Source organism: Canis lupus, chromosome 2, assembly GCF_048164855.1.
Source record: "Canis lupus baileyi chromosome 2, mCanLup2.hap1, whole genome shotgun sequence".
Taxonomy (NCBI): Eukaryota; Metazoa; Chordata; class Mammalia; order Carnivora; family Canidae; genus Canis; species Canis lupus.
This window is the reverse complement of record NC_132839.1, coordinates 65,670,722-65,689,156: the sequence shown is the minus strand read 5'-3', so window position 1 is coordinate 65,689,156 and position 18,435 is coordinate 65,670,722. Positions and strand designations below refer to the sequence as shown.

At 38.9% G+C, this 18,435-nt stretch overlaps 1 protein-coding gene across 2 annotated transcripts in view; it reads right to left on the bottom strand.

Annotated features, from left to right (window-relative positions):
* TAPT1 (transmembrane anterior posterior transformation 1) overlaps positions 1–18,435 on the bottom strand; it is a 64,932-nt gene that overhangs the window by 10,030 nt on the left and 36,467 nt on the right. For both annotated transcript variants that reach the window (XM_072804877.1, XM_072804885.1), the window contains 7 exons: positions 16,069–16,204; positions 14,707–14,804; positions 14,460–14,529; positions 13,144–13,224; positions 4,311–4,420; positions 1,489–1,548; positions 1,043–1,111 (listed from right to left, as the gene is read on the bottom strand). In XM_072804877.1, coding sequence (XP_072660978.1) covers positions 1,043–1,111; positions 1,489–1,548; positions 4,311–4,420; positions 13,144–13,224; positions 14,460–14,529; positions 14,707–14,804; positions 16,069–16,204 — 624 coding nt within the window. The remainder of the gene's footprint in view (positions 1–1,042; positions 1,112–1,488; positions 1,549–4,310; positions 4,421–13,143; positions 13,225–14,459; positions 14,530–14,706; positions 14,805–16,068; positions 16,205–18,435) is intronic.

Here is an 18,435-nt window from a genome sequence, read left to right as displayed (position 1 = left end):
AAAGCCATATTATTATGTAACAAACAAGTTACTATAGAAAATATTTAGGATGTGGTTGTCTGGAGAGTCACAATGAAATTTACATAATATTAAATCTATTAATCTTCCGGTCTCTAAAAAAGGTCAGGCAAGCTGGTCTATGATACAGCTGGCATCACTTACAATTTCTTTATACATCTCTTAGTTGACTTCATGACACTTTGCATCTACAGGAGAACTCTAGATGTCCACTGGCAAAAAGATGGTTGCATTTGTTTTGATGTGAGACTAGGTAGCCAACGAGGAACATAATCAAATACAGGTGCAGCCAGCAAATCTTAATTAACATTATTACAGCCCAATGTGGCTAGTAACTTTTTACAAGGCTGTTCCAAGCAATTCATTAAAATATTCAAAGTATATATATATTTTTTCTGAGCATAGCAGTAAAAATTTTCACTGTGAAAACTTTGGAAAAATTGTAAAAGTAGTAACTATAATGGACAGAGACCATGTCTTCATTGGAGCACACCAAAATTTATTTAACCCATTTCATTTCTTTCCAAATTTTTATTATTATAAATGCCCCTGCAATGCATAATATTGCCTATAATTCATCATGTGCTTTTTATAACTATTTTCTTGGGATGAATTCCTAGAACTAGAATTACTACATCAAAGCATAATACTGTCAAACTGCCTTTTAGAAATGTTGGATTGACTTCTTATACTTCCACTAATACATGCTTACATGATCACACCAATGCCTACCAGTAGCCATGTCTGTTCAAAAAGAAAAATCTTTGCCAAATGAATAAGCAAAAATGAGTACTCTCATGCTAGGAAAGCCATTACATAAAATGTTTGTTAAAATTACTTATCTATTAACAGCTCAAAATCCAAATGAATAATGACAAAATTTCCTTCCAAATTATTTACCTTTAGTTTTTAAAGTCTTTCTGAAATAAACTTCTTGATAATACATTTAATACTCTATCATGACAGCTATCTCACAGAAAAAAGCTATCTCATAGTAAAAAAGGAAAAAAAAGTATGAACTTACTAGAACAGCTAATGGGAGAGGAATGAACCCCATCCTCCGTGCCACGGAGTCACTGTAATCAGTATATGCCTGCACAGAACAAGGAGAGAAGGATTTATGGCATTTAAAAAGTCTGCTTCCACTTATCACCAGCAAACATTCTCAATAGGTGGGGCTATGCATGAAAAGAAAACCTGGCAACTATTATGTAATTGAGTAAAATGAAGTGGAAATCTACAGGTTCTTAAGAAGTCTTAAATAGAAAATTGTATAACTGTTACAATGCTACAGAAATCATATCTTATTTTAGTATTAAGTACTATCATTATTTTACTAAATTGTAAACAGTGTTGAGAACAGAGAAGTAGGAAGTTGAAGTTTATGGAACTTTCCCTTAACCAATATTCCATGCTAAATCAAATCACTGTTCAGGAGATTTCAGACTATGTCTTCGACACAATGCTCACATTTTTCTGTCGACTGCTAACAAGGTCAAAAGCAAGGCTGGCTCGATACTCACTGTAGACCTAAAGACAAACAAGTGAAATATTAAGTGATACAGTGCAAATATATAATGTGCAAAGATTTAATGGACTTTCTAGATGAAAACGTTTAATAATTAACCAGGAAAAAGGTGCTGCTAACCAAGCACACACCTGGGTAGTGTGCCTCTGTTTCCCTACATTAAGGGTAAGACAGCCTCAGCTCCAACTTTTAGGTTCACAAGCCTTTTACAGACTTCTCTTCAAAGAGATAGTCAATGGTTATGATCCTGAGAGTTTAGAATTTGGGGAAGAGTGGCTATTTTAAGTAGTATAATACATATAAAACATTTTTGAAATTTTAAATGCATAGTTTAAAAAATTATTAGTTTATATAAAGATAATGACACCTCATTTAAAAAATGGATGCTAAGCAAGATGCCAAATTGAGTTCCAGAACCTAAAGCTGCGAAGGCCCTATAAACTGTCATTTCACTACAAATTGCACTAAGTCCTTGAGGTAAGTTTATTTATTTTATTTTTTATTTTTTTAAAGATTTTATTTATTTATTTATGAGAGACACAGTGAGAGAGAGAGAGAGAGCGGCAGAGACACAGGCAGAGGGAGAAGGTTCCATGCAGGGAGCCCAATGTGGGACTTGATCCTAGGTCTCTAGGATCACACCCTGGGCTGAAGGCAGTGCTAAACCGCTGAGCCACCCGGGCTGCCCTTGAGGTAAGTTTATTAATTTTGACTTCAGATGCTGAGAAAATGACCCCATGAAAAGGAACCATTTTGCACTGAGGAAACCAGAAAGGAAAACGGTGAAATTACTTGATCGCTGCTTTACAAAAGAATGCAAAACCTTACTGTATTTAAGTACATTAAGGGGCAGCCCTGGTGGCTCAGCGGTTTAGTGCTGCCTTCAGCCCAGGGTGTGACCCTGGAGACCTGGGATCAAGTCCCAATCGGGCTCCCTGCATGGAGCCTGGTTCTTCCTCTGCCTGTGTCTCTGCCTCTCTTTCTCTCTGTATCTCCCATGAATAAATAAATAAAATCTTGGAAAAAAGAAAAAAAAGGAAATACAAAAAAAAAGTATATTAAGGCATTCCGAAGCTCTTAATCAAATCATATTGTAGCAGTTGCAACCACATTAGATTTTAAATCTATGCCTTTTTAAAAAAGATTTTATTTATTTATTCATGAGAGACACAGAGAAAGAGAGAGAGAGAGAGAGAGAGAGAGAGAGAGAGAGAGGGAGAGGCAGAGAAACAGGCAGAGGAGAAGCAGGCTACATGCAGGGAGCCCGATGCGGGACTCGATCCCGGGTCTCCAGGACCACGCTCTGGGCCAAAGGCAGGCACTTAACCAGAGCCACCCAGGGATCCCCGATCTATGCCTTTTGAATAGTACCATGGTAAGACAAAGTACAACCCAAATAAAATCTAGGAAACTATCAAAATGAATATTCATTTTGGGGCTGAGGTAGGAATGTGGAAGGCACTCAGAACACCATGCTTTGTGGAGGATGAGCCTACAGCACATATCTATTTGCGGAAACTCCACAGAACAACTGGTTGAAACATAAAGCAAATCTGAATGCTTTCACCAAAAAATATAAGGCTTCTGTCTTGTAGGACTTTTCAGAAATCTATAATCATAGAAAAAAATCAATTTTTAAATATAAAATACTTTAAAAAAAAAACCTAGCCAGAGATAAAAGTTTTGATAGTCTGTGCTTAAATAGAAACAATGTGATTTTTAAAAGTTTAAGTAAATAGATTATGACAGTATTAACAGTTTATAATGATTCTGAGTTAGTGACACTCTGTTCTGACCTAAACTATTGGCCAATTTATACTGCTACCCAAAAGTATGAACCAGAACTGTTCAATATTGAAATAACATACTTTTTGTAGTACAATAATTTAAAATTTAAATTTAAATTATTTAGAAATTTAAAATAATATAATCTAACTTCAAAATAGTACTTTTAAGAAATAGAGTAAATCTAGGCTTATTTTACATCTTTATAATAATAAGCAGAAAACATTATTTTAGAAAATATCCTTTGTAATTATTTTTAAAATTTGAATTCAAGTTAGTTAACACATAGTGTAGTACCGGTTTCAGTAGAATTTAGTGATTTATCACTTACATATAACACCCAGTGCTCATCCCAACAAGTGCCCTCTTTAATACCCATTACTCATTTATCCCAGCCTCTGCTCACCTCCCCTCCAGCAACCCTCCATTTATTCCCTATAGTTAAGAGTCTCTTATGGTTTACTTCCCTCTTGGTTTTTATCTTGTTTTATTTTTCCTTTCCTTCTCCTATGTTCATCTGTTCTGTTTCTTAAATTCCACATGAGTGAAATCATATGGTATTTGTCTTTCTCTGACTTATCTCACTTAGAATAATATGTTCTAGTTCTATTCATGTGGTTCAAATGGCAAGATTTCATTCTTTGTGATGGCGGAGTAATATTCCCACGTGTACACACAAGAGCACACACATGCGCACCCCCCCCCCATCTTCTTTATCCATTCAAATGTCAATAGACATTTGCATTTTTTTCTAATTTGGCTATTATTGATGCTGCTGCTAAAAACATAAGGGTGCATGTGCCCCTTCGAATCAGTATTTCTGTATCCTTTGGATAAATACCTAATAGTGCAATTGCTGGGTCATAGGGTAGTTCTATTTTTAAGTTTTTGAGGAACCTCCATACTGTTTTCCAAAGTGGCTATACCAATTTGCAAAGAAGCCAACATTAAACACTGAATTGCTTATTAAAATACATACATCTGCAGTAATGTCATTGAACTTGGTGATAAAGGCGTGTTTTACAATATCCACAGCAGTTTCTGATGCAATCACCATACAGACATCTGGAAACAACACCCAGAGGTGATCTACAAAGTATAGGGAAAAAGAAACAATTAAATCTCTTAGTATGAATAGAATATCATATACTATAATATCATAGACTGCCACAAAAATCTGAAATCTCATGGAGGAGGGGCAAGATGGCGGAAGAGCAGGGTCCCCAAATCACCTGTCCCCACCAAATTACCTAGATAACCTTCAAATCATCCTGAAAATCTACAAATTCGCCCTGAGATTTAAAGAGAGAACAGCTGGAGTGCTACAGTGAGAAGAGTTCGCACTTCTATCAAGGTAGGAAGATGGGGGGGGGGGGAAGAAATAAACAAAAGGCATCCAAGGGGGAGGGGCCCCACGAGGAGCCGGGCTAAGGCCGGGGCGAGTGTCCCCAGGACAGGAGAGCCCCGTCCCAGAGAAGCAGGAGCTGCACCAACCTTCCCGGCGGAAAGGGGCCCGCAGGGAGTTAGAGCAGGTCCCCAGGAGGGCGGGGATGCCCTCAGGCTCCCTGGGACACTAACAGACACCTGCGCCCCGGGAGAGTGCGCCGAGCTCCCTAAGGGCTGCAGCGCGCACGGCGGGACCCAGAGCAGCTCGGAGGGGCTCGGGCTGCGGCTCCGCGGAGAGGCTGCTGTGCGGCCGGAGCGAGAATCCAACAGCGCAGGCCCCGGAGCACAGGGCGCCCGGGACACAGCCCAGGATCCGGCCTCCCCCCAAGGACAGGAAGAGGCCGGGAGGGCCCAGGACAGCAAGGACGCTCCTGCCCTGAGCTGAGCAGATCAGCGGCCCCGCCCCGGAGCCTCCAGGCCCTGCAGACGGAGAGCTCCGGAGTTACTGTGGGAGCTGAATCCAGGGCTCCAGAGCTGGCCCCACCACTGGGGTTGTTCCTCCTGGGGCCTCACCGGGTAAACAACCCCCACCGAGCCCTGCACCAGGCAGGGGGCAGAGCAGCTCCCCCAAGCTAACACCTGAAAATCAGCACAACAGGCCCCCCCCCCCCCAGAAGACCAGCTAGACGGACCAGTTCCAGGGGAAGTCAAGGGACTTAAAGTATACAGAATCAGAAGATACTCCCCCGTGTTTTTTTTTTTTGTTTTTTTTTTTTTCTTTTTGATTTCTGTTTGCTTCCCCCACCCCCCTTTTTTCCCCCTTTCTTTTTCTTTTTTTTTCTTCCTTTTTTCTTTTTCTCTTTTCTTTCCTTCTTTCTCTCCTCTCTTTTTCTCCTTTTCCCAATACAACTTGTTTTTGGCCACTCTGCACTGAGCAAAATGACTAGAAGGAAAACCTCACCTCAAAAGAAAGAATCAGAAACAGTCCTCTCTCCCACAGAGTTACAAAATCTGGATTACAATTCAATGTCAGAAAGCCAATTCAGAAGCACTATTATACAGCTACTGGTGGCTCTAGAAAAAAGCATAAAGGACTCAAGAGACTTCATGACTGCAGAACTTAGATCTAATCAGGCAGACATTAAAAATCAATTGAATGAGATGCAATCCAAACTAGAAGTCCTAACGACGAGGGTTAACGAGGTGGAAGAACGAGTGACATAGAAGACAAGTTGATGACAAAGAGGGAAACTGAGGAAAAAAGAGACAAACAATTAAAAGACCATGAGGATAGATTAAGGGAAATAAACGACAGCCTGAAGAAGAAAAACCTATGTTTAATTGGGGTTCCCGAGGGCGCCGAAATGGACAGAGAGCCCAAATATGTAATTGAACAAATTCTAGCTGAAAACTTTCCTAATCTGGGAAGGGAAACAGGCATTCAGATCCAGGAAATAGAGACATCCCCCCCTAAAATCAATAAAAACCGTTCAACACCTCGACATTTAATAGTTAAGCTTGCAAATTCCAAAGATAAAGAGAAGATCCTTAAAGCAGCAAGAGACAAGAAATCCCTGACTTTTATGGGGAGGAGTATTTGGGTAACAGCAGACCTCTCCACAGAGACCTACCAGGCCAGAAAGGGCTGGCAGGATATATTCAGGGTCCTAAATGAGAAGAACATGCAACCAAGAATACTTTATCCAGCAAGGCTCTCATTCAAAATGGAAGGAGAGATAAAGAGCTTCCAAGACAGGCAGGAACTGAAAGAATATGTGACCTCCAAACCAGCTCTGCAAGAAATTTTAAGGGGGACTCTTAAAATTCCCCTTTAAGAAGAAGTTCAGTGGAACAATCCAAAAAACAAGCACTGAATAGATATCATGATGACACTAAACTCATACCTTTCAATAGTAACTCTGAACGTGAACGGGCTTAAAAGGCGCAGGGTTTCAGACTGGATAAAAAAGCAAGACCCATCTATTTGCTGTCTACAAGAGACTCATTTTAGACAGAAGGACACCTACAACCTGAAAATAAAAGGTTGGAGAACCATTTACCATTCAAATGGTCTTCAAAAGAAAGCAGGGGTGGCCATCCTTGTATCAGATAAACTAAAATATACCCCGAAGACTGTAGTGAGAGATGAAGAGGGACACTATATCATACTTAAAGGATCTATCCAACAAGAGGACTTAACAATCCTCAATATATATGCCCCGAATGTGGGAGCTGCCAAATATTTAAATCAATTAATAACCAAACTGAAGAAATACTTAGATAATAATACACTTATACTTGGTGACTTCAATGTAGCTCTTTCTATACTCGATAGGTCTTCTAAGCACAAGATCTCCAAAGAAACGAGAGCTTTAAATGATACACTGGACCAGATGGATTTCACAGATATCTACAGAACTTTACATCCAAACTCAACTGAATACACATTCTTCTCAAGTGCACATAGAACATTCTCCAGAATAGACCACATACTGGGTCACAAATCAGGTCTGAACCGATACCAAAAGATTGGGATCGTCCCCTGCATATTCTCAGACCATAATGCCTTGAAATTAGAACTAAATCACAACAAGAAGTTTGGAAGGACCTCAAACACGTGGAGGTTAAGGACCATCCTGCTAAAAGATGAAAGGGTCAACCAGGAAATTAAGGAAGAATTAAAAAGATTCATGGAAACTAATGAGAATGAAGATACAACGGTTCAAAATCTTTGGAATGCAGCAAAAGCAGTCCTAAGAGGGAAATACATCGCAATACAAGCATCCATTCAAAAACTGGAAAGAACTCAAATACAAAAGCTAACCTTACACATAAAGGAGCTAGAGAAAAAACAGCAAATAGATCCTACACCCAGCAGAAGAAGAGAGTTAATTAAGATTCGAACAGAACTCAACGAAATCGAGACGAGAAGAACTGTGGAACAGATCAACAAAACCAGGAGTTGATTCTTTGAAAGAATTAATAAGATAGATAAACCATTAGCCAGCCTTATTAAAAAGAAGAGAGAGGGATCCCTGGGTGGCACAGCGGTTTAGCGCCTGCCTTTGGCCCAGAGCGCGATCCTGGAGACCCAGGATCGAATCCCACGTCGGGCTCCTGGTGCATGGAGCCTGCTTCTCCCTCTGCCTATGTCTCTGCCTCTCTCTCTCTCTCTCTCTCTCTCTGTGTGTGTGACTATCATAAATAAATAAATATTTAAAAAAAATAAAATAAAATAAAAAGAAGAGAGAGCAGACTCAAATTAATAAAATCATGAATGAGAAAGGAGAGATCACTACCAACACCAAGGAAATACAAACGATTTTAAAAACATATTATGAACAGCATATGCCAATAAATTAGGCAATCTAGAAGAAATGGACGCATTCCGGGAAAGCCACAAACTACCAAAACTGGAACAGGAAGAAATAGAAAACCTGAACAGGCCAATAACCAGAGAGGAAATTGAAGCAGTCATCAAAAACCTCCCAAGACACAAAAGTCAGGGCCAGGTGGCTTCCCAGGGGAATTCTATCAAACGTTTAAAGAAGAAACCATACCTATTCTACTAAAGCTGTTTGGAAAGATAGAAAGAGATGGAGTACTTCCAAATTCGTTCTATGAGGCCATCATCACCTTAATTCCAAAACCAGACAAAGACCCCACCAAAAAGGAGAATTACAGACCAATATCCCTGATGAACATGGATGCAAAAATTCTCAACAAGATACTCGCCAATAGGATCCAACAGTACATTAAGAAAATTATTCACCATGACCAAGTAGGATTTATCCCCGGGACACAAGGCTGGTTCAACACTCGTAAAACAATCAATGTGATTCATCATATCAGCAAGAGAAAAACCAAGAACCATATGATCCTCTCATTAGATGCAGAGAAAGCATTTGACGAAATACAGCATCCATTCCTGATCAAAACTCTTCAGAGCGTAGGGATAGAGGGAACATTCCTCAACATCTTAAAAGCCATCTACGAAAAGCCCACAGCAAATATCATTCTCAATAGGGAAGCACTGGGAGCCTTTCCCCTAAGATCAGGAACAAGACAGGGATGTCCACTCTCACCACTGCTATTCAACATAGTACTGGAAGTCCTAGCCTCAGCAATCAGACAACAAAAAGACATTAAAGGCATTCAAATTGGCAAAGAAGAAGTCAAACTCTCCCTCTTCGCCGATGACATGATACTCTACATAGAAAACCCAAAAGCCTCCACCCCAAGATTGCTAGAACTCATACAGCAATTTGGCAGCATGACAGGATACAAAATCAATGCCCAGAAATCAATGGCATTTCTATACACTAACAATGAGACTGAAGAAAGAGAAATTAAGGAGTCAATCCCATTTACAATTGCACCCAAAGGCATAAGATACCTAGGAATAAACCTAACCAAAGAGGTAAAGTATCTATACCCTAAAAACTATAGAACACTTCTGAAAGAAATTGAGGAAGACACAAAGAGATGGAAAAATATTCCATGCTCATGGATTGGCAGAATTAATATTGTGAAAATGTCAATGTTACCCAGGGCAATTTACACGTTTAATGCAATCCCTATCAAAATACCATGGACTTTCTTCAAAGAGTTAGAACAAATTATTTTAAGATTTGTGTGGAATCAGAAAAGACCCCGAATAGCCAGGGGAATTTTAAAAAAGAAAACCATATCTGGGGGCATCACAATGCCAGATTTCAGGTTGTACTACAAAGCTGTGGTCATCAAGACACTGTGGTACTGGCACAAAAACAGACACATAGATCAATGGAACAGAATAGAGAACCCAGAAGTGGACCCTGAACTTTATGGTCAACTAATATTCGATAAGGGAGGAAAGACTACCCATTAGAAGAAAGACAGTCTCTTCAATAAATGGTGCTGGGAAAATTGGACATCCACATGCAGAAGAATGAAACTAGACCACTCTCTTTCACCATACACAAAGATAAACTCAAAATGGATGAAAGATCTAAATGTGAGACAAGATTCCATCAAAATCCTAGAGGAGAACACAGGCAACACCCTTTTTGAACTCAGCCACAGTAACTTCTTGCAAGATACATCCACGAGGGAAAAGAAACAAAAGCAAAAATGAACTATTGGGACTTCATCAAGATAAGAAGCTTTTGCACAGCAAAGGATACAGTCAACAAAACTAAAAGACAATCTACAGAATGGGAGAAGATATTTGCAAATGATGTATCAGATAAAGGGCTAGTTTCCAAGATCTATAAAGAACTTATTAAACTCAACACCAAAGAAACAAACAATCCAATCATGAAATGGGCAAAAGACATGAAGAGAAATCTCATAGAGGAAGACACAGACATGGCCAACATGCACATGAGAAAATGCTCTGCATCACTTGCCATCAGGGAAATACAAATCAAAACCACAATGAGATACCACCTCAAACCAGTGAGAATGGGGAAAATTAACAAGGCAGGAAACCACAAATGTTGGAGAGGATGCAGAGAAAAGGGAACCCTCCTGCACTGTTGGTGGGAATGTGAACTGGTGCAGCAGCCACTCTGGAGAACTGTGTGGAGGTTCCTCAAAGAGTTAAAAATAGACCTGCCCTACGACCCGGCAATTGCACTGTTGGGGATTTACCCCAAAGATACAGATGCAATGAAACGCCGGGACACCTGCACCCCGATGTTTCTAGCAGCAATGTCCACAATAGCCAAACTGTGGAAGGAGCCTCGGTGTCCATCGAAAGATGAATGGATAAAGAAGATGTGGTTTATGTATACAATGGAATATTCCTCAGCCATTAGAAACGACAAATACCCACCATTTGCTTCAACGTGGATGGAACTGGAGGGTATTATGCTGAGTGAAGTAAGTCAATCGGAGAAGGACAAACATTGTATGTTCTCATTCATTTAGGGAATATAAATAATAGTGAAAGGGAATATAAGGGAAGGGAGAAGAAATGTGTGGGAAATATCAGAAAGGGAGACAGAACATAAAGACTCCTAACTCTGGGAAAGGAACTAGGGGTGGTGGAAGGGGAGGAGGGCGGGGGGTGGGGGTGAATGGGTGACGGGCACTGAGGGGGGTACTTGACGGGATGAGCACTGGGTGTTATTCTGTATGTTGGTAAATTGAACACCAATAAAAAATAAATTTATTATTAAAAAAAATAAGAAATCTGAAATCTCCACAAGGTTAAGCTACAATGTTGTCAATAAATGATAACAGACAAAACTAGCATTCAATTAATTATATAAAGAGCTATATTTTATCAAGTTAAATGATAATTCATTTAATAGGTATTTATTCTATACTTCTCTGTGTCAGACCCTTGAGGGGCAGGACACAGAGGTGAAGAGTCCCCGACTTCCTTCATGGAGCCAACACACTGGTAGGATGGCTAATTAAACAGGCTTATTATAAAATCCTTTAATTCTATAGCTGCCTAATGTGACAGTAAATAGCTAGTAGCGACATGTGCTGAAGTCAACTGAACAATGATTTCCCAAACTCTTTGATCAGTATGACTTAAAGATACTAATCATTTATTTCACTGTCACACAGACGCAATTTGTCAAATTTGCTCACCTTTAGATTTATTAAAATGTCAATTTGGTATCAAGCACCTGACAAAAAGATCGTGAAGAAAGATATAAGGGTGGGACAGAGAAAGAAAAGGATAGAAATGTTGACAAAGACCTAGGCAATTTGGGATCTGGAGACTGGATGAGGTGGACACAATATAGTTCAGGCTACCCATGCTGACAGTTTTAGTGGGTCTGGCATCCTGTTGAGTTTTGGGAATCAGGAAACTTCTTTCAATGTCAAACTGCAACTAACTGGCTCCATCACCTTGGGCAGGTTTCTTAATGACCTAAGCTCCAGTTTCCTCTTCTACAAAATAAAAAGTCTCTATACTTGACCATTATGAGAATTAAATAAGGAGGGAAAGTGCAGAACAATGTGCCTGGCACACAAAGTAGCTAGTATTATTTTTACGTTGCTCATGATCTTGGAAGCTTACAGGAAGCTTCTATAAATGGTATTTTGGTTTTTAAGAAAAGAAATGAAAAGAAGCTAAAGAGTGAAAGAATGATGAGTTCACCAACATTGTTCCTTTTATCACACTCTCTGCCATAACAGTAATAAAAAAGACCTAAGGTAATTAGCTGAAAATCACAGTACAAGTGAGAATAGGATTTCAAATATCGAGCAGTCAGCAGGCTTAAATTACTGTCCTTTGGTGCAATTGCCCTGCTTCAGGATTGCTGATCCCATGTGAGTCCTGCTGAGACCAGCCACACATGCCCACTATCCAGCCTCTCGTAGACACCATGTTAGGTGCCTTAGTTATAAACCAAGAATCCAGGTGCATAGCAAATCCCAGTGTGTGTAGGGGAGGGCTTTGCTGTCACAAGTGAGGCAGACTTTGGATTATTCAAACAGGAACTCAAGTCACTGGAAAATATATCATTTGGTCTTATGCTTTCTACAAGAATATAACTTGTGGAAATATATTTCCAAGATCATATATCTCATTTACTATCTGTTTCTGGATTTTCACAGGTATCTGAAAAGTAGCAATGAATCAAAATAAGTGAACAAGAAGTTATTAAAAGCCTAGAACGTGCATGGCATGGCAATGAGGGTAATTAATAAAATGCAAAGTATAATCACAATCCATAAGAACTAAGCTGTATAAAAATATCAGACATAAAAAACTCTCACTTAAGACATGACCATTTCCCACCAACCTCACTTCAGCATTTCCAGACTGTGTTGTAATGACTTATTTCCACTATGAGCCTGGGTGTCCCACACAAACCTTGGTACTCTCTACGTATACCACAGTGCCTGGCTTTATGTAAATGTCTGCTAAGTGAGTGGATGATGAAAATTCATAGAATCTCAACAACTTCCTGTCAGTCTTGATTTAAAGATGCGTAAGTAACCAAATTTACTGCCTTACATTATATATTTTTTAATTTATCCGTATTCAAAATGCTAATTAAGAGGCAGTGAGTAAAAGACAAATGTTAAGAAAGAGCAAAGTTATTCTGGTGAACTGTGAAAATGAGAAATTGCTGACTATATTTAGATAACCCTAGCACACTACAGGTTAAATAAACAAAGAGGCCACACTGCTTAGCAGCGTCCACTCACCCACTGAATACACAGCTCTAGAGATGCTGTGAGGTTTACAGGAAATGAAGGGACAAAGACTACTTCCCATGGTGTGGTATCCCACCACACTCAGCAGAACATACTCAAATCCTTTTGCTGGAACAGGTGTTTCCAACACCCAAGTAGCAGAAGAGCTCAAGCTTTTGAAGTTCTCTGCAATATTCACTCTATTCCATGTAAAAGAATGATTTGTGGTTCAAGAGTAAAATTAGAAGGCACTGTATCTGTTAAAAGGTACATACCTGGATTCCAAGAAAATTGCTCCATGTTTCTTAAACATACTATTAGCAAAAGCACATAATTTGTGAATCGTTCCTTAATATCTGAAAAAAAAATTGAATACAAACTGTACTGTATATAAGTAACAATAATATATTGCATGTGTAACTTTCTTTTAGTCAGAACACAATGAGAGTATAATTACATATGAATGTCTGCAAAATAAATACACTATTTATACATAGGCTGGTGTTACACTGGTAAGGCATTTACATCTTTCACTGACATAATTCAAGTATGGAAATTCCAGTTCTGTACGTGGTTGAAAGTATCGGTGTTTTTTTCTATTTTAATAGCTGTAGTGTTCCACAGTATGACTACACCACCATTTGTTTATCTGCTTTCTTCCTGACAAACATTGGGTTGTTTCCAGTTTTTGGCTACTATGAATAAGGCCGCCACATGTCTTGTACAAGTCTTTTGTGAACATGTATTCTCCCTGCTAAGTTACAGGATAGGCAAACATTTAACTGTATAAGAAACTGCCAGAAGGTTTTCCAGGGCAATTGTAATATTCTCCACTTACACCATCAAAGTACGACAACACCAGTCACTTCGCACCCCTGCTAACATTTATCGGTGGTAGACTACCGAAGCAGCCATCCTGGCGGGTGTGCAGCGATAGCTCATTAGGGTACTTCCACCTCCATTTCCCACCACAGTACAAATATCAACATGGTGAGAGATAAATTACGTCTTCATATTCTTAGGAAACAGTCTTGACTTTGTGAACTCCTTTCCAGGGATACCCCTCCAGTGTCCCATACGCTATATTTTGAGAACCAAGACACTATGCTGCTTTGATTTTTGTACCTATGAAAGATAATATTTCTAGGGATAGATGTTGTACTTTCACCTTAGGATAAGGAGGCAGTAAGCCATAACTGAAAAAGCTGAGCACAGAGAGATAATCTGAGGTTTACAGCCATAATTCTGCTCTTGGCATCTGTGTGGGTGACCTGGGGATGTCAAATTAGTTTCTCTGTGTGTTAGTTTCCACATCTATAACATGAAATATCATTTGCTACAAAGAAATTTCTGGATTAATAAGAAGCTCTGAAAGTATGGGATGGTGCTATGCAAATGCTCGTTATATTTTATCTTAAATGTCTTGAAATTACAATAACCAAGATAGTAAGAAAACCTGGCAAAGATGTTGAGGGAGTAAAAGAAAGCTAAGCTAAGTCAAAGCAGCAGCCCAGAGGAAATGTGACAGAGAGTTTCAGAATGAGTTGCAAAATACTGCATAAAGCTTCATGTAGAACCTAAGTGTACATACCGCTATTTGACATTTGAAAAAGATTATTCTTTTCAAACTTCTTGAAAACACTTCCTTTAATTTCAACAAACTGAAACAGTAAACAAAAAGATCACTATTATTATGAGCAGTTTAAAAATGGACATGCTACATGTAAAACTTTCTGGAGAGTAAATAACATTTAAAAAAATAATTTCATTCCATCCAGAATATTGCCATTAAAGTGTTCACAGAGCCTCAAAAATGTAAAATTAAATCTCATACTTACATTATTAGACATCATGATAGTAAGCAGTGACTTGTTGTGTGAATTAAAAGCCACATTGAGAGTTGTTGCTTGAACCATGATGAGAATTGCATGCAAAACTAGCAGTGAGTGATGTCAAGGAAAAAGCTTGTCTGTTTTCATGTTAATTAGTAGATAAAACTATACAATTTTGAAAGTAAATGGGAGGGGGGGATGATTATGATCTCTAAATCCAGTCTTGCATTAGAGCTTTATTATCTTATTAGCTATAGTTGATACTAATTTGACAAGTAAAATGTATGGGACCCACATAAACGAAGCAGAAATGAGCCTCTGGGCATCCCTTCACTTAGACTGTGAGTCCTGGAAGATGGCAGTCTTGCTCTTTTTGAACTTCTGGCATTTGGCACAAGGCCTGGGAAACAGGTCCTTGAAAAAGTTAAATAAGTGGAACAAATTTTCTTTAATATTGAAAAAAGATATTTAACTTGCATTCTAAAATAGAAAAGAACACTAAGTAAAAGTCTGGAAGGAATTGGCTTCTATAGTTCTGTAGGGGATGAGGAATGTAAGAGTAAGAAATGTCTGATAATTGAGATTCTTCTTTACAATGTCATTTTTGAAGACACCCACAAGTTGCAGAATTATATTCATATTACACATGGAATATTTCATTTAAATGAGAATAGCAACTCTTTTACTCCACGTACTTGGAACTTTTACGCTTATAGAAACCTTCCCACTTAGTCCCTTAACTTTCCAAATAATAACCTCATTTTTTCATGTACCACTCTTTCAGAGACAGTATACGTATAGGACTTAAATACAGCTATGCATGTGCACGGGCAAATATATGTGTGGGTATATACACACACACATACATGCACACAGTTTATACAGTAAAGCTTTAATTCTTCAAAAGAAAAACTTTAAGGAGGGGTATAGGGAGCAGAGGAGATAAAACTTCTAAAATTCCTCCCCAATCAATCTCAAATTTTACCTCTGGATGAACCGTATACATTTTACGCCCTAGGTTTTAACAAAAAATTCATAGGCTTAAAGATAAATTACAAACAATTCCAGTATAGGTATGAAAGTTATATAGATCTCTATAAAGTATGTCTAAATATGAACCTTGCATTCTCAAGTCCTTCCATAAAATCAGTCACACCGAGACTAGAATTGTTTTCTACCAGTTAAATGGAGCAAACATACATGAGGCTCTTTAATTTACAATTACTTTAAAAGAAAGACATTTCATGTTAATCTTCAGGACACATACGCGCACGCACACACACCCCTTTAAATCTGAGAAAAAGTTAACCAAATAAAATAATGTAGAATACGCACTGACTCGAAATTTCCAGTAAGTCTAAAGGATACAGACATAGAGAACAGCCATGAAAAAGTGAGGGATCACTCCAATATGGGCTCTTTTTCTTTCTTTAGGCTCTGTTGCTGTCCAATAGAGAGCATCTAATATATCTTGTCCAAAAGATGAAAACAGACGATCTGCTACCTAAGGAGAAAAATTATTGGAAAGGTGTTTCCTTTTTATTTTTTTTTCTGAAAAGTGTTTCTTAATATTCCACTTAAATATGTTACTAAACCTCAGATTTACTCAAATACTGGAGCTCTGACTTTTTAAATCCCACTAGAAGGCAAGCTACAAAAGAGCAGGGATCTCTTTATTCTCTGACAGTGAGTGCTGAAAATCTGTATTAATTTGAATTAGACTTTGTCTAATTAGCTATGTATTTATAAGGAGAGTCTTTTATAGTGGCAAAAATAAAAAGGGAGAGGGCACATCAAAATCATAGTTCCTCTGGTTTTGATTTTTAAAATTCAGATTCAGAATCTGAACTTAAATCCTTTAGGACAAATACATCATTTGACCCACTGTATTTGTACCTAATATTTGTAGACAATGGTAGCTGTAATTTGTTTGGATTAATCACAGAGTATGTAATATGCAGGTTTACTTCCTAAAGACATTTTCAGGTAGCAATCTCTATGGAGTTATGATGAATAAAAATAAGCACATAAGCAAGAAAGGAGGGCATATATCATTCAGGCTTCAGCTGGAATGGTTGCATCCACACCCAGACCATCAATCTCTGGCTCCCACGGTCTCTAATCCATCCCCTGTTCTTTTTCATCATGGTATTTATCATTTCTGAATACCTCCTGATTTATGGTCTCTTTTCCACCTGCAGAATATAAGCTCCATAAGATCAGGCTCTGCTTGCCTCTGATCTTCAAGGTCTAAGACAGTGCTTGGCATACAGTAATGGTCAATTAAATATTTGCCAAATGCAGGTGTAATAGCTACCTGCTGTTTAGGGAACACTCAACACATGTCTGGCATCGTGCTAAACCCTGTCTATGCGCTGCCTCATTGAATGCTCGTAATTCCCCTAGCACCTGAGGTTCATGAGATGAGCTAAGAATTAGAGACACTCAGCAACCAGAAGCTGTGTCCAGGGCACCGAGGCTGGGAAGGGGAAGAAGTAGGGTTCAGTCAAAGATGGTTTATCTCTAGATGAGAGCTGGGACACTTGTCTACTATGCTGAAAGCACATTATCAAGTATAGTTTGCAAAGTGAATACGCCATTCTGATCAGCAGTTCATGGACCCTTTCCACCTGAGGCCTGTCCTCTAGTAACAGTGTTGAGGCCACCCTGTAGAGGGCTTTGTAAATTAGGGGGCACACCCATTATGTGTGAGGGTAGGAAGAAGCCCTCATCACCTGCAATCCCCCAAGAGGGAAGGCAGTGAGGGAGACTAGTAGGCCACTGGCGGCAGGAAGAGCCACTCACAAAGCAGACGGAACAAGATAAGCCCAAGCTTCTCTCTCTGTGACAGGGATGCGAGGGCAGGATGACTACTCTGCCTCACAAACTTCATCCACACCATCTGTATCCAGTACAGATGGTACTTGGTGTGGCTGAGCAAGAGCATATGCAACGAGTCTAGAATCAGGAAGCTGGGGTGTGGTTTTAAATCATGTTGGTCAATGAATTTAGGAGTAACCGTGACGGTCAGAGTTCCATGGCTTCTGTGAAGAGATGGAAAGACCTCATCCAATGGAGCCTCAGAGCAGAAAAGCCAGGAGCACCCACACCTCTCCAGCTGTCCACTAGTTAGGAAAAATCCTTTCCCAGTTAATTTAAAAGATAAGTATACCTTACTTGTATTCCTAAAAAGTACAGGAAAATGCACTTGTATCTCAAAAGTTTTATTATATAACCTAGGGTAGCTTACTATTTTAAGAACTGATCAAAATTCTACTTTGTTTTATAGCAAAACATGTTTTTTTGCTTTGTGTAGCTGCTTGATTTACTTTTTGCATGTAAGTAGATTTTCACATGCTGCCTGCCCTCAAGTGAAATATACTGTATTAAAAGTATTATGTAGAGAAATTTGCAAACTTTTGTTTCCCTGCTGTATGTAAAAATTACAAAGCACTTTAAGTGTAAATCTATTATAGCAAATACATATATAATCCTAATATTTTTTCATAATGCTTCAAGTTTTAGTAAGATGTATACATGGGTTTCCAATGAATGTTTAAACAAATTTCCCTACCATTTGACAATTTACATTCTCAAGGGGGTACTGACTAAAAAGTCTCTAGGTAGCAGGTACCCTTCTCTCCCATGTGAGGACATGTCATACCCTAGGGACCAAGGACCAGCACTGGGCACCATCTGGTAAGGATGAGATTCTCCAGCCTCAGCCCAGAACTA